The sequence below is a fragment of the Camellia sinensis genome, chromosome 2, assembly GCF_055761805.1.
Source record: "Camellia sinensis isolate YWXY chromosome 2, ASM5576180v1, whole genome shotgun sequence".
NCBI classification, from domain to species: domain Eukaryota; kingdom Viridiplantae; phylum Streptophyta; class Magnoliopsida; order Ericales; family Theaceae; genus Camellia; species Camellia sinensis.
Genome location: NC_138962.1, coordinates 79,830,282 through 79,847,969, shown reverse-complemented (window position 1 = coordinate 79,847,969; position 17,688 = coordinate 79,830,282). Strand labels below are relative to the sequence as shown.

Genomic DNA, 17,688 nt, shown 5'->3' with positions numbered 1-17,688 from the left:
TTTTATCAAAACCCTAGAAAAGAAGAGCCTAGCCACTCATGGAGGAGTGGGAAGAGGTGGAAAATATGGAAACCCCCATGGAAGTTGTCTTTGAAGCTTGAGGGAAAATCACATTCTCTAAACCCTAGCCTCCCTTTCTTTAGAATAAATTTCGAACCCTGATCCAGCCTCCTTCTTACCTTTTTATACCTCTGCTGTCTTTCAAATAGGTTCAAAACATTAGGCCCGTTTTTCGAGTTATGGTCGCACGTGCGTGAAAAGTCTTTTCTCTCCAAATTCTATATTTTTGTCCATTTTATGCTCCGATTATGCACAACCTGATTGACATTAAACAGACGTAAAATATATAGTTTGACGAGCAAGTAAAGTTAAGAGATCCTAATTGATAGCCTCAATGTTGCACAATTCGGCCTTAATCACCTTATACTTTCAATAATATCAATTTTACATTTAACTTATTCAATTTGGATCAATTTCACCCTTATCGTTAGTTGCCACCTATAATAAGACAACACTTGCTGATGTGACACCAAATTTTTATTTAAAACATAATTTTACCCCCAAACTATCCAAAAAAAATCAATTAGACACTAATATAGAATTTTTTAAAAATATTTAATAATAAATTTTCATCTAAAAAAGTGAGAAAAATAAATTAAAAAAAAATTTAAATATTAGTCCTATTTAGTATTCTTTAGAAAGTAACTGCTAAATTTTGCGTTACATGGTCATTCAATCAATAATACTAAGGGTGCTCGTGGATCAAATTGGATCGAGCAACCTCCATCTGCTATCCATTTGAACTTAGGCTGATTGAAAAAAATCAATCCGCATCTATCAGCTTTGTTAGTGGATATGGATTGAGCAGTCCATGCAGGTTGGTGCATTGGTATGAATCGACTTGGCAGTTTAGATTTTACTGTTATATGCTTTTTTTTTGGAACTATTTTTATAGTATCTTTTTTATTATTTTGAGCCTTATTTGAGTCCAAAACTTTTTATTCATCATTTTTTCATAATTAAAATAAAGGAGATTTTTTTATATTTCGTAAATATTTAATTTATTAGTAAATAAAATGTCTTCTTCTTTTTTTTTTTTTTTAACATACAAAGCATAAAAATATAATATCATTTTCTTAAGGGGTTGGTAGATCGAGTTGGATCTGGTGGCTTCTCATTCGCACAAACATAGGTGGATTTAAAAAAATCTCCATTTACATTCGTCTGCTCATGCTATCGAAACTACTTAAAAACGGGTAGATTGGATCGGGTTAGGTCTAGTCGGTTTTGGTGAATTTATCGGGTTCGTGAATACCCTTAGATGATACAACTGTGTAGATACTAATCTCAATTTTGTAAGTAAATCTCAATATATTCATATTTGATGTTCAATATAATTTTTCAAATGGAAAAAATGATGTTACTCGCATAATAAGTGTGGTCTAATTTTTATTGACTCAATTTCAAAATTACTATGGGTTGTTTTGAAAAGATGGTTAAAAACTGATTTTTTGGGTTTTTTTTTTTGTTTGGAAAAAACGTGTAAAAAATATGAGAGATGATTTTATCCAAAATGGGTTAAAAACTGGAAGATGATGGCTTTTAACTATTTTTCCAAAATAGCCCCATGAGGCGATCAATTCTAAAGAAATTATTTTGGAAAATAAACTAGTTACAATTGCTTCCGCGCACATACAAAGTAATCAATGAATTTTTAACTCAATTAGTTTCTTCAAGTTTGATTTAAGATAATTTGAAATCTAAAAAGATAATTTTAAATGAAGATTTTTATATTTTTTTTAAGGAAAAATTAGTCTAAGGTCCCTCTCTCACTTTAGTGATGGAAGAGATCCACAATATTATTTTATGATGTCTAAGGTCCCTTAACTCTACACCTATATATACACCCATATATCCAGAGAAATTCCAGTGGTCTTAATCTTGTCGTTGGCCTCAATTCTCCGGTTCTACCTCGCTTTGCTCCTCACCAAACTCACCCCATGATCCTTCGACATATGTCCTCCAAGCTAGTGACATTACTCACTGCCTCCTCTTCTGTTTTTGATGATTCTGTTGAACCTACATGTTTTAACACCACCAACAAGTCTCCTGCTTGGCGTCAGGCCATGAATTGGGCCGTCATTGCCAAGTCTACCGTTGAAGAAATCGTCATGCGGAGAGATCTCTATTCGCTCAGATCCAAGCGGAGAAGGTTATTACCGGCAAGGTATGGTCGATCGAAGCCGTCCTTTCTACGTCATGTCTGACCGGAGGTATGACTTTCTGCCGGCGCGGTACGACGTTTCGGTGGCGGCCCTTTGCTAGTATGTAAGTTTGCCGAAGATGTTAAGGTGTTCATTGGCCATGTATATATATATATATATGTAATGTAATAGGCTTCATTGCATTTTTCCCCCTTTGTATTTATCTTCTTGATGTATACAAAGCTACCTATGATGTTAAACAGAGAAATTTGCCTCTATCTCTGGCATCCCAATAACAGAAATTGGAATTTCTCTGGATTGGAGAGGAAGAATTTCTCTGGTTTGGGTTGGAGAGGGAGAATTTCTCTGGTTTGGGTTGGAGAGGGAGAATTTCTCTGGGTTAAGTGAGTTTCTCTGGATTGGAGATGAGAATTTCTCTGGTTTTCAGTGAATTTCTCTAAGTTAGAGAGGGGAATTTCTCTGGGTTGAAGTGAATTTATCTAGAAAGTCCAGAGAAATTCTTCTAGATTTTCTCTGTGCAGTCCAGAGAAATTCTCTGGGTAGAATTTTCTCTGGATCAACTTGAGAGACCTTAGACATTATTAAAATATTGAATGTCCTTTATGCTATAAAATTTTAATATAAGGGGCCCTAAAAAAAATCCCCCATTTTTTTTTTTGCAAAGTATATTATTTATTTATTTTCATTTTGCATCCCACTGATAGTTGTATTTGGGATTCTAGTTGATTTGTGAGGTATAATTTGAGGGTAAACTAAAATTTCAAATAAAATTTAGTGTCACGTTGCCCAGTAATGGCAGAGATAAAATTGATAAAAAAATAAATAGTTTAAATGTAAAATTAAACTGTGTTTGACATGTATTAAAATAGCACATGCTATTTTAGCATATTATTTTATTTGAATATCACATTTTATTTAGATTATATCATTTTTTTATTATATCACTTCAATTTGAACTCACATTTTACATATTTTCATAAAAAATTAAAAATATATCAATTTAGTACTTTTTAAATAACCTTTTAATATTACTGAATATATAGATTGATTTTTGAGTGATCCCTTAAAACGCAAAATAATATTTGATCGAAAACAAAAATTAGGAGGAAAGAAGAAACTAAAACTAGGAAACAAAAAATGCTTAGGAATACTAAAAAAAGAGCACTAGGAGAGTACTAATGAGTTGGCTCTCCTCATGATTTGATGGGAGTCTCTGTTTGTTTATTTTATTTATTTATTGTTTTTACATTTTCAGCTCATTAGAGCTATTAATGCTCTATTTTTTAGAGCTCCCAATCAATTTTGAAAAATTAACCATATTTCATTGAAAACAAAAATTAGCCCTAGTTTAGCTAAGATTTTGGGGTTAAAAAGTATAAAAAAATAAAATAGATTATATATGGCAATAAAATAAAATATTAAATTTTATTCACAATCATTATATATTTTTTTTTCTTCATCAAAATCAAAAAAATTAAAAAAACTAAACCAAACGAAATTAAAAAAACGTATGCTAAAAAAATCGCAACGCAACTAAAATTGGCTATTGCCAAACGAGCTCTTGGGGGGGAAAGAGGAAACTAGGAAATTAACCAGCGGTCTTCTCTAAGTCCGTGTAGAGAGAGAGAGGGCGGTCGGTCTCGGTTGATGAAAGAACGATGAGATTGGACTATCACACGGTCCTGCTGTTGCTCACATCGTTCAATCTTCTTCTCCCTTCTACCTTTGGTACCATCATCTCTCTCTCTCTCTCTCTGAGTAGGGTTTTATGTGCTCTTTTACAATTTATTCATTCAACAAGCCATTTAGATTCGTTTTAGGATATACATATACATATGTATGTGTATATGTATGTTGTGTTTGATTTCTTTTTGTATGTGGAAAATAGAGTATCTAATTTGTGTTATGATAGAATTTCTTTAATTGCAATTCTTTAGACACAATGTATGGTAGGAAAGCTCTCACTTTCGGTTGTTTGTTGTTGATTTCATGTTTTGCTCGTCTTATGGAATACTTGTGCATCTGCCAATGTGTCTTTTATATCTGCTTCTACATCTAATGGACTTATATTTAATTTTAATTTTAATTTTTTTTCCTAGCAGAGATTTAAATCTTTCTTTTAAACATAATAATTTTTTTGAAACCACGTATATATATATATATATATTGAAGTGCTTGAACTTTATGTGTTGTTGCGTGGTGTAACACGAGTATGGTGGGGGATGCAGGGCCACCCTCTTTTTTTTTTTTTTTTGTTCTTTTTTTTTGGGGGATAAATATGGGCCTGGCAAAATCTTAACCTTTTACCTTTTTACCAAAAAAAAGAAAAAAAGAAAAAAAAAATGTAAATACTTAAAAAATAGTTATTTGCTAGTATTCACACAATATATAATCACTAAAATTTACTTACAAAGATAGGAAGGAATCAATCCAATTTATAATAAGAAAAAAACACCCAACAAAATGCAAAGTCATAATACCAGATAAAAATTAAACCAACCACAACAAAGTGTTACTAAAACATTACAATTGTTGTATTTTTAGCTTTAAATTTTTTAAGTACATTTGCATAATCTAGTTTATCTATCTTATCATTTTCAATGTATAAGCTAGCTAATTCATCTAACCTCTTTTGTGACATGATTGATTGAAGGTAAGATTTGATCAACTTCAAATTTGAAAAATTTCTTTCTCCGAAGCAACGATAAATAGTACGCTATAATGGGCCCTCTTTTCAAATTTCTAATACTATAATCGATTAAATAATTTGGAGGCCCTATTTCCCCCCAACATGCCCGCCTTGGTGGTGTCCCTTAAGGGCCAGGCTTGGGGTGATGGGTCACATTTCTATATGCATGTGCTATAGATGAATTAGGAAAGTAAATTTCTTCTTCGCTTGCAGGTATAATATCATTGCATATGGTAATCTGTTTTACTTGAATATGATAACTAAGGAAGCTTTCACATGGGACACGATATTTTCAAGGGCACTTCATCTAGTCATTGACTTGTAGCCCAATGAAGAATATAGTGCTAAGCCAACATTCATTTGGGTCATGTTTGATAACGGGTATACGTTTTTTTTGGGATTTAACTGAATTTATAATACCATGAAATTATGGATCGGATTAGTAGTACGTAGGATAATGGATATGATTAGTAATACCATGGGAGTATTTGTACTACTTTTTAGTAGGGTAGGATGTAACATTGGATAAGATGAGAAAAACATGGGATTAGCAATCTGGAGGAGACGAGTGGGCCTAAATGTCTTCTTCAATTTAGTCAAAGGCTAATTTGGCCTTCCATGTCTGATGACAAACATGGCCTTAGAATCACCATTATGTGTCACTTCTTTCCAAGACAGTGTCATGCCTACAATTTATTCATTGGCTGCTCGGTACTACATTCAAACTAGTGATGTCACTAATTGAGGATGCTGCTCACTGTGCAACAGTATATAGAGACAATACTTGCATACCATTGGTTTAGTTCTTGAACACTCAAATGGATTAGCCTTTTGAAAGACTGCAACAACAACAATAATATATGCAGTCACTATGTGCATGCCATAGGTCTTGTAGTTTTTGAACACTCAAATGGAAACAACAACAATTATATATAGTCACTATTTGAATGCCATAGTTCTAGTAGTTCTTAAATACTTGAATGTATTAGTCTTTTGAAAACAATGACAATACTAATAATATATAGTCACTACTTGTATGCCATGCCTTAGGTCCAGTAGTTCTTGAACAATCTAGTGGAAACAACAAGAACAATAATGATAATATATAGTATATAGATTCACTTCTTACATGCCACAATAACAACAGTAATATATAGAATCACTTCCTACTTGCCATAGCTACAGTAGTTATTGAACACTCAAATGGATTAGTCTTTTGTATTTAGCGGTTCAACAAGATAAAAAAATTTGTTCAAATGGATGAATTACCATTTCCTTTCCTACCAAATTCTTTCATTTGTGTGAATTTTTTTACTGGCAAAATAGCTTCTCAATTAAAAGATTAGGGAAATTTTTTTACATGCTGATCTACAAATATAATCAATTTGACATTGAGTCGTGGTTATTTATTTAATATTTTTAATAGTTGACTTGGAATTAACAACTATTAGTAAATATGGTTTTGTATGGACTTGTGTTTGGGATAAAAGGGAAAAATATTGCTTGATTTAAAAGTTTGGTTGAAATTTAAAATAGTTTCGCAAAGATTTTGAACAAGTTAGCCATTTAATACAATTGTTAATGATGATTTTTTCAACAAACTAGTTGGAAATTGAATTGAAATTCAGCTAAATTTCGTTATTTAAGAAAATGAACTGGGGTGTCCAAAGAAAATTCAATATTTCTACTAGTTGTACGAATTTGGATTTGAGCCACAAAAAAAGAAAAAAAGAAAAAAGAAAAAGAATAATAAGCATTTTGTGAACCATGACTATATTGCTAGAGATTGGTTGTCGGTGTGTGACATGTAGAAGGATTTTGATGTAGTGTTGTTTGGGTTATGTATTTTCTTTCTTCTTTATCTTCTTTGTAGAGGACGCCTTATCCTCATTACTTTCTTGTTCATTAATAAATTCCTTTGTTGTTGATCAAAAAAGCCATGACTATGTTTTGATATGGCGAGATTTTCTAGTGAGGTCATATGCAATTGTTGGCAAGGCGAGAAATTGCTAATTAGTAGTATTTGAGACTGTTGGTTGCAATTATTCTTAGAAGATGTTGTGCACTAAACTAGGGCTCCAACTCAAGCAGTCTAAGAGTGCTAAGAGATATGTTCAAGTGATTACATTGGATTACCACTTGCAATGTTAAACATAAACATAATAAATTCTCATTACAAAAGTAATTATTCATCACCAATTACATTTATCATTCCTCCTTAGTTTTCACAAAAAACCAAATTGAAAAATGTGTACAAATATCTTTATTGTTTAGTTCCTAAAAGGTAAACCAAAATTTAAGATAAAATATATGTTCTCTACATATTTTATTTTTCTGTTTTAGTTTGATTTTTTGAGATTTGTATGTTTTAGTGCTGAAATATTGGAATTGGTAATGGTTTGTGCCTAAAGGGGAGTGAATAGGCCAAACATTGAAAATAAAATCACTTTCGAAATTATCGGCCAATTAATTGAGTCAATTTCATATAATGTTGATAGTATCAAATCACAAAAAATTAAAGTAATAAATAGAACATAATGATGCACAACGTGCGAGTAATGGTTTTTTTTGGAGAAAAATCCTAGTTTAGATCATTCAATTAAATGCCGACTAGATTCGAATATAAGACTATCCTAACAAGACCTTACTCCATTTCCATCTGAGCCCAAGACTGAGGGCTAGGCTATGTACCATGGATATGAGTAGGAAGTAGATATGGTTGGCCACAATCATACTATAGTGTTGGTTATTGTGAGTGTTTTTGGCAAGAGTGGCATGGCCATAACCTTGGTATTTAGACCGTGAAGCACTAACACTTCAACTTATGTCTGACACGTGCTGGGCACTTACACTCCTTTGACATAAGGTGATATGTATTAGCTAGGAAGCACAGGTACAAGATAAGATACGATATAGGTACAACGATTTGACAAAACCTGAAAAGTAAGATACGGGTATGTCGATGATACGTTTGTAAAAAAATAAAAAAAAATTATTTATCAAAAAAAAAATATATATTTTTCTTTTTTAGTTATGTAGTATGCATAAAAATAAAACCAAAACTAAGAGTACATTAATAATTATTATTATTATTATTATTATCACACAAGACATCACTTGGGAAGGTAAAATTAATGTAACATATTAATATTTCTAATATCATTTGCAACATAGTGCATTAATGTAAAATTCAAAGCCGTCACTTAAAAAAAAAAAAAAAAAAAAAGTGCAAGAAAAGAAGTCTAAACTCACTCAATCAACAAAAATTGAAATAATGAAAATGTAACATGCAGATTGCCTATGAAATAAACCAAAACAAGAGAAAAATGAATCGATAAAGGAAACTAAAAATGAGAGAGAGAGAGAGAGAGAGAGAGTCCTGTTATTGTCGATCGAGGTAGAGAGTGTGTGAGAGATTGTTGTTGCTAGATCAAGACAAAGAGAGCGAGCAGGAGATTGAGTGACTGAGAGAATCTTGCTACGATCGAGTTCCTTGCCCAGTTATAAAAACATATTTTTTCACCGTATTGGTGCTATGTCTCTATCATTATTTTTATTTTGGAAATTATCGTGTCCGTCTCTGTTATCAGAATCTTACGATTCGCGATTCGATTCACGATTCGATTCACAATTTTTGTACAATCGATACGAATCTATAGGTGAATCTATTTTGGAAGTGAATCTCTAGTGAATCGTACGATTCACAATCGATTCACGATTCGATTCACTTTTTACGATTCATGCAATTTTTGAAATTATTGTGTCCGACATATTTCGTCTCTTTTTTTGTCCATCTTTTTGGTGAAAATTACATAATACAACTTCTAGTAGTGTTTAATACCAAAATAACTAACGTATATACATGATTTGTTGTTATTTTAGTAATTATGGAGTTTTTAATATGATTCAATTAGATTTAATCAGACCTAACATATTTTTAACCTTTCTTCTCATTTTTTTTCCTTTAAAAAATCATAATATATCTTCTAATGATGTTTAAAATTAAAGTTAAACTATGAATTATCTATTGCTGAGATCAGTTATATCTTTTAAAATGTTTTAGGCTTTAAAATAAAAGATTCTAAAATAATTCTTTCTTATTATTTGCTCACTGTTACTTAGAAAAGTATGTATACTTATTGTCCAAATATCAATATCGTTAATTATTATTACTTTAGAAATTGATAGTTTGTCTATTTGGTTATTATTTTTTTATTAAGAATGGTTGATAAGACATATCTAAAAAAGAAAAAAAAGGTAAGATGGTGATCTTACATAGGAACCTTTGTTACCTTCTTACCTATTAAACCACGTGATTATCAATCAAAATAATATTTTCATAAATTTAAGTCTAAATATTTTATATTCATAAGATATATTTAACATCTAAATGTGTAGATATATATTTTAAGTAATTTAGAAAAAATGACCGAATCTTTACGATTCACGATTTATTCGATTCGCGATTCGGTACGAGGTCATTTCGATTCACGATACGAATCCCGATTTAACAACTATGGTGTCCGTATCTATATCCATGTCTTTGTTTGTGCTTTTTAAAAATTGGACAAAAATTGCAACAGCAAATGCGAGGCAAACCTTGCAATAGTTATTATATGTAGGGTGGCCTGAATTGGTCTAGCTAGCCTTCTTGATTTTTACATTAGTTATTTACTTTTTATTTGGCATGGGTTTTTGGTGTCTTTTTAGAAATCTTTGTTGGATATAGTTATTGTGGTATATGTTACATAGAAGTGGGTACGGGTGTCAGGTGCAGATATGTGTCCAAGTATCAGATTCATCTAATTTCTAAGTAGCATAGGCGCAAACACATGACATGATACTCGACATACCGCCAATACTGCAATTTTCAAAAATTGTAGGGTACAACATGTTTGGGATATGTTAAAATTTTATATTTTTATGAATTTATTATGTCATATATATAAATAGTTTATTTAAAAGTAATGAAAAATATGTAACATAACACTAATTACATTAAAAGGCTATATATTTCATAACTTAAACATCAAGATATTATTCATGTAGCGATTACATTCCATAGATGTCAAAACAATTATAAGACATTGCAATACACATGATGTTTTCAGCTTATAAATTTTTCGAAACATATTTAGAGTGCATAAGTTGTGTTATGAAGAATGCAGAACATTGATATTATGAAGGGATTCATCATATAGGATGTGTTTGGAGGGTTTAAGAAGTGTTGCTGAAGTATTTGCGAAGTGTCGGTAAAGTTTATGATATTGTGAATTTGATTTTTTAATAAAGACATGTTGAAGTGTTGGACATGCTTTTAGGAATGTTTGAAGAGTGTCAATGTTCGGCACAGGTGTCAGACATGATATGCTTCCGTAGAAGTGTTCAAGTGTCCATGCTTCTTAGTCTAATTCTCATTTCAAGGACACCTAGACATGGCTACGTGTCATATTTGTCAAGTACTTTTTAGTATTTTAGGGGGAAAATGATGTTTAAAAGTAAAACATAGCATTTTATGTATAAATTGAAGACTTGTACATAGTTACATATTGAACTTGATTACTTGTACACACTTGTTGGGTGCATTTCCAACTAGGCCTATCGAACACATATCCCATACCCTTATTCAAGTGTCAAGTGTCAAGTGTCAAGTGTCCTACATGGATACTACTTCGCGATGAAGGAAAATGTAGAAAATATAGGTTGACCAATCATTCAATGGTTTCTGCACTTCGGCTGGAAGTCAATGAAATGATCCACCAAATGGTCAGCTGAAGTGCAGAAATGGTACCACGACAGTGTTCAACTTACATGACATTACGCCTATGACTAGGCGGCCCTTCTTGTAGGAGAACACGCATTGGGTTGTACACATTTGTCTCTGGACCTTGTTATGCAAGTTGACTTGCTCTTATAAGTGATTGGGTGTTCACGAGTATGCTCATTTTCCAAGAGTATCATTGATTCTAATACCTCCCTACAACTGTCAACTTACTGGTACATGGCAAAATAGGATTAGAATTTGGTTTTGTTTCAGTTGTTTGTGGTGTAAACTTTCAATCGTTAAGTTTAGAAAACCTCTGAACTTAAGCGAGTTGAAGTTTACATTAAAGAAGACAACTGACAGAAGGCTAAATTTTTAATCCTATTTTTACCATAATTAGTTTGTTTTCTACATTCGTTGAAAGCAAAAATATTTAAAGGTTGATTTACTAGGTCTTTTAATAGATCATATCTACATGATAATTAATCTGTTGTTAGCTATGAAGCACGGATACTTCAAATAGGGTGACGTATCCGTATCGTATCCGTATCGGATACCGATACTCCTTGGATACTCGCGGATACGTATCGGATACTTATTAAAAGTATCGGATACTTCTTAATTATTTTTTCATTAATTTTGGAGTATCGGATACTTAATTTTGAAGTATCAGATACTCTAAGTCATGTTTACTTGTTTTATGAAATTAGAATTGTAACATTTCTTGCATAGTAATATAATATAATATAATTGCAAGTATAAATATAAGAATATTTTTCTAATATTTTGTTAAGTTCTTCGATAAGAAGAGCATAGTGAGTTAAATAATATAATTTATCAAATTGATGTATCTTAATTATTTCATGCATGTCCTCTATAACTACATAGAAAGCAAGAATTAACAAGAGAATATAAAAATGGTAAAATTAAATATCAATAAATAAATAAACAAGGAAACTTGAATATAATATTTTTCACTAGTGTTAAAGGAAAAAACCATAGGGACAAATTTCGAATTGTTATATTATTGTAATATAAATATATTAAACTTGATATTGAAATGAAATATTTGCAAGACCTATTAAAAATTTAAAAAGTAAACAAGCTACTAGCTTAAATTAATACAAAATTCTTAAAAGATAGTATTTTACATTATAAAATTATATTGTGGTTTCTCAACGTTCTTTAGCTTATGTGTAACTCACTATTAATAATTTTAAAAAATATATTTTTCACAAACGTATCCTAACTGTACCCGTATCCTATTTTTTTAAGTTTTGTCGTATCGCCGTATCCGTATCGTGTCGTATCCGTATCTCGTATCCGTATCTATGCTTCCTAGGTTGTTAGTGAATTCCATTGGTTATTGCTTGTGCAAATAAGTTAGTTGTGCTGAATTTTTGTAAATGCAGGAAAATCTGGTGGAGTTTGTATTTCTCCAGGTGGCCGGTTTCCCCCCTTTGCAAATGAAGGAAAACCTCCTAGCAAAGTAAGCAAGGGCCGTAAAGATTTGACCCTTTGCAGGGTGTTCCGTAAAAAGACATGCTGTGATGTTGCCCAGACACATCCAGCTTTGTTATCCATTAGGAGGCTGGCCTTAACAGGTGAAGCCAGTCAAGAGTGCTTGCAATTGTGGGAATTGTTGGAATGTTCTATTTGTGATCCTCATGTTGGTGTACAGCCAGGACCTCCTCTCATGTGTGCTTCTCTTTGTGATAGAGTGTACAAGGCTTGCTCTAATGCATACTTCTCTATGGATGCAATGACACAGGTTTGTAGTATTGTAAGATGTACAGATTTTAGGGAATCTGTAGGCCCTATTTGGATGGCTGGAATGGAAGACAATGAAGATAACCTCATTGGCAAGAATCACATTGCCACTATTTAGATACTCGGGATTGTTTTCTATAAAGAGTAGTTTAATTAGATTATGAACTGACGATATAAATACTCTGGTGACATAGTTCTAGAGTGAAACTTTTCTAGGATAATGGAGAATATTATTTATTTAATGGATAACCTGTCGTCTCAGGAGGGATTTTTAGGTTGTGTCTGGATCATGAATTTGTGGAGGGGAAAAAAAAAATTGAAGGGAAAAGTGAATGAAATAGAAGCTAATTTTTTTCACTTTTCCCTTTCCTTTTCTTTTTCCTCTACAAATTCAATATCCAAACATAGCCTTAAGGTTGGGCTCAAAAAATAAGTTTAACCACATCCCTTGATGCACTCTATTAATATTCTTTTGAAGATTATATATTTTTTCTAGATTGGTACCTTAAGTTTCCTTGTCAGCTCTTGACAAATTCTATTTTTCTGATTAGATGTTATGTCCCAGGTTCTAGTGCCATGTGGAGTAGGTGACTTCGTTTGTGGTAGAGCTTCTGAATGGACCTCAAACGGTACAGAACTCTGTCGTGCTGCAGGTTTTTCTGTTAAGCCTTCTTATGATCATGATATGGAAGAAACATCTTGCTACGGTGGGAAGGCTAGTCTTGATTCCGTAGCTGATTCATGGCAAACTTCGCGATTTGGGGTGCCACAGAAAACTGAGAGCTCAGGAGTGTGGGAAGATTTTCAGCAATGGGCAAGGGAAATGCCATTCATTGAAAGAGTTTGTTGGGCAGTTGGAGGAATGGTTCTTACTGCAGGTCTTCTCTTTGCAAGGTTAGATCACTCTATTGGTAGTTATACATATTTTTTTCACAGAGTTTAATGTTGAATTTGTGGATTCAGTGGTTCCTCAATCTTAAAGTCATGTTTCACTTGCTTGTCCTCCGTTCCCTTTTTCGCTTAATAATATGCTTCTACCATAGTTATACTGAGTCAACCGAGCCTGCAAAATTTTCTAAACCTAGAATATTGGTGCCGTTTGGTAACATTTACAATTTATTATTTTTTGTTTACAGAAAATGTTAAGCATGTTTATGTTTATTTTTGATAATAAATGAAAATAAAAAACATATTTGGTACACATGTATTTTCAAAAACTTGTTTTGAAAACAGGTGAGGTGGGTGGCCACAGTAGTGGCTCAAAGCGTAGGCTGCTTAGAGTTTCTCCAGTCGTATGGTATAATGCTGGCTATTGTCAAAAAATAGCATGAAGCTCAATATTAAGCTCTCCAATGGCTAAAAAAGACCTAACCATGGAGGGGTAACCTTTAGGGCTAGACTTTATAAGGAACCGAAGCTCCAGAGGTCACCCTTAGGTTAGGTGATTGTTACATAGCAGAGCCACTCAACTATGTAGTGGTAAGTCACGGACTCCTACACAGGCAAGAATTCGAACCCACACTCCTGACACTAGGTATGGTTCGCCCAAGCCTGGAAGGTTTGTTCTACCAACCATATGTGTTATCATCTGAGTGACTGGCCCCGGAAAGAGTGGAACCTAGGACCTTAGGGCTTATGCCCCAAAAAGTCTTACCAAAGTGCCACACGCCTTGGGTTGCTCTCCAGTGGCTAGCTAAACCCTTTGCTATATTTTAGGATTGCTAAACTTTGTACCAAATTTGGCACAAGGTTTTGCTATTGCTAAAATTTGACGTCCTTTGTTTTTACCTCTCATGATGGACCCACATAGAATTTCTATTCGTCATTTTGTGAGCAAATAGAAGAAATAACACTTGCACCATTAGAACTTTGTACCAAATTTGGCACAAGGTTTTGCTATTGCTAAAATTTGACGTCCTTTGTTTTTACCTCTCGTGATGGACCCACATAGAATTTCTATTCGTCATTTTGTGAGCAAATAGAAGAAATAACACTTGCACCATTAGAGCAACATTGCTAAAATATAGCATTTTGACACTATTCATTGGTAAAATATAGCAATTACTAGCCATTTAGCTATTGGAGATGCTCTTAGGTGCTTGCCTAGGGCCCCGAGTAGAGAAGGGAAATTTATTTTTTGCTCCTGAGGCAAGATGAGGTGGTGCTCCAACTTGATTATCATTGGTTGAAACAGTGGGACCCATCATAACCCTTTTAGGAGACAATTGGACAAGTTTCACCCAATGTGATGTGGAGCAATGTTCTAAGACCACCAAATAAATCATTTATGTAGTGTGTCTATACACAAAATAAATCATTTATCAAAAGAATTCTCAAAAATCAAAGTAGCCAAAAATCCATCAGTAAATTAAAAACAATAATGTCAAATCTTAAATTATCATAACAGTTTACCACTTCATCAGGCAGTCTTTCGGTCAAATAGAAAAGAGAGCAAAACAAACCCTCTCATTGGATACCAAAAAAGCACCTCTTTATTACATTTACACCTCTTTCATTCTCACGGTTAATACGAAAAAAGGGCCTTCATACATTTCTCTTCACAGTATACTTCTCCACATTACAACTAAAATAGAAGTCTTATCATTGCTAACTATCTTGATCATATCAAATGACAAATTTATTATAAAACTCTCTCCATGTTATATTCTAAAAAAAAATTCATCACAACTCTCTTATCAAGCAAATTAATACAAAATAATTTATGTTATTGTACCATTCTCCCTCCTGGATCTGTAGTGGCTTCGCCACTGACTGTTAGTGAATTTAAAGTTCTGCAAGAATTTTAAGTTAGAGCAAAATAATGTTTCATGGTTTATTACTAGGTGACTCTGCTGGAGAAACTTGGGCTCTGCTTGGTTGTATTTTCAAATTATAATTCTACCCACACATTCTAATACGATGTTTGGATAGGATTTTCAAATCATATTTTCACACTAAACAGAAAACTCTGCAGAAAACACTCTGTGTTAGGTGGGATTTTTTTTTTTGAAATTTGGCTTAGCCGGTCGTCCCACCGGTTGACCTGCTGGACGTCTTGAACAGTGCATTTTTTTTTTTTTTTTTTTTTGCAATTGGCACTATTGTTTTTTATTTTTTTATTTTTATTTTTATATTTTTAATAAAACAATATTTTTGGAATTTAAAAAAAAAAAATTATGAGCTTTTCATAGATTTTTAAATTGTGTGTTTGGTTATGAGTTGTAAGCTTTTGTATCACATATCATATGTCATATCAAAAATTTCCCACTTAATTCAAAACTCTTTTCAAAACTCATTCACTAAATAAATTTTTTATACTCAAATCATAATTCCCAAACTCATAAACTCAAAATACAACTCATATTTTCAAATCATAGTTAGAAAACTCTACCAAACACAACCTTGTATTTCGTAGTTTACTGTTTAACTATCTCTCTCTCTCTCTCATGTGCCATTCCAAGTTTGTTGGAAACAGGATATTATCATGTAGAGTTTCATGTTCACTTAAATTATGCTCCAACAATTTTCGCCCTACAGTTCTCTGTATATGGAGTTTTTTGATGTCACCGTTGTTTGGCAAAAATCTTATTGAACCTTATTATCTTACTATTTCGTAATTCTGATACTTATCTGGTAAAATCTATTGGAGCATGCAGTAAAAGGAAGAGCAATAGTCAGCGCCAGAAGCAAGCAGCTATTCAACGCGCTGCTAGGAAACTTGAATCGAAAACAAGCCCAAAGTCTCCTGTTACTCGTGGAAATAGAAAGGGAGGTGGAAGATAAATGTCCCCTTTGAATGTGAACATATTTTTCCCGATGTTTATTTGCAGGTTTGTTTTGCAATATTGTATTACACCAAATTTTGTTTTTTCCCTCCCTTTATGTGTTACATAATTACATTAGTTTTGTAAGATGTTGGAGTCCACAATTTTCCTTACAAAAAATTATGCAGTATTGTTTGTTTGATTTTGTTCGTGCTTTTATCTATTTGGACAACAAAAAAAGCAGCTAATAAGGGTCCATGCTTGACAGAAGTTCACTTCCTCAAGTTGTTAGAAGAAATCAGAGGTCACGAGAAGATGGGTTTGGCCTCTGTACTTATAGCAATGGACAAGGGTCTGTGGTTCGTTAGGTATAGCAAGTCATGTTAATTTTCCTCTGTTGTGGATTTATTTTGTTTTTAGTTTTAAGATTAGAAAGGTTTCTTAAAAGAACTATTTGCATATAGAAAATTGTCCACATGAAGTCAAATTTCTTCCTTTTGATGTCCTCAATACTTGTTACAGTCCTGAAAGAATTTTACTATCTGTTGTTTACTTGATTTGGTTGAATTGTTTTGTTTGATCATTTCTTTGTTTGAGGACATATAATTTTTTGAGGACATATAATTATATATAAGAACTTAATAGCATGAATATGAAGTATAAGGGGAGAATAGTATTAATTGATTATTCAGTAACAACTAACTAGCCAATCTTGTATTTGTTTTGGTTTTGACTTTGGCCAATCTTTAAAAGTACACTATGTTAGCTAAATGGGTTTCTTTGTATGGAAATAGATATCAGAAAAGATGCACACGCCAATGTGCCGGTGTCTATATATTGCTTTTCTTAATATGGAATGGAATGGAGGATGCTGTCGTGTACAGACTGTTTGATAAAGTTGTCAGTAGCATCCCAAAAAATGATTACAGGGCAGGTGTTAGTTTATTGAAGTTGGGAGGGAATTTGTAACAGTTAGGATATCTCTAGGTTTTGAATGCGGCGGTGGTGGTGGTGATGGTTAGGAGATGGAAGCAGGGTTTGGTGAGCATTTAGTGATTTTTTGGACTTAAAACTGATTATTATACAGTTTCTGGGATCTGGTTTTCCAACCACCAAAACCTTATTGAAATGTGATACTGGTTTTGAGATTAGGATTTATCACCAGTACTTTTGTGTTGAGAAAGCAGGAAAATTGAGGATTTTGATCAGCAATGAAATAAGTGAATAGATGATCAATTACTTGGATGGAGTCATTGGGAATTAGGGTTGCAACTTGGGTTGGTTTGGGCGGGCCAATGGTCTTTTGGGTTTCAGCCCGAAGTGTAGAGGCATTTGCCCAAGCTCAAGCTAGAGCCTGATTTTACCTGAACTTTTTGCCCAGGCCCAAGTTACCTGTTAACTCAGAATTCTACTTGGCTCGGGTTGCCTAAATTCAAATGCAAAAAATTTATCTTTGGTCGTTCTATATTAATGTAT

General features: G+C 32.8%; 1 protein-coding gene across 2 annotated transcripts; it reads left to right on the top strand.

Annotated features, from left to right (window-relative positions):
- The first annotated feature begins 3,715 nt into the window (after nt 1–3,715).
- Nucleotides 3,716–16,795, top strand: LOC114319676 (folate receptor family protein). 2 transcript variants are annotated; one of them, XM_028266729.2, is made up of 5 exons: nt 3,716–3,953; nt 12,091–12,449; nt 13,014–13,342; nt 16,105–16,278; nt 16,481–16,795. In XM_028266729.2, the coding sequence occupies exons 1-4, from the start codon at nt 3,884–3,886 to the stop codon at nt 16,229–16,231; spliced, it is 885 nt and encodes a 294-aa protein (XP_028122530.2). In that variant the 5' UTR covers nt 3,716–3,883; the 3' UTR covers nt 16,232–16,278; nt 16,481–16,795. The 2 variants fall into 2 exon arrangements, with proteins under 2 accessions (XP_028122530.2, XP_028122531.2); XM_028266730.2 differs by having other exon boundaries at nt 16,457–16,795.
- Nucleotides 16,796–17,688: the final 893 nt, after the last annotated feature.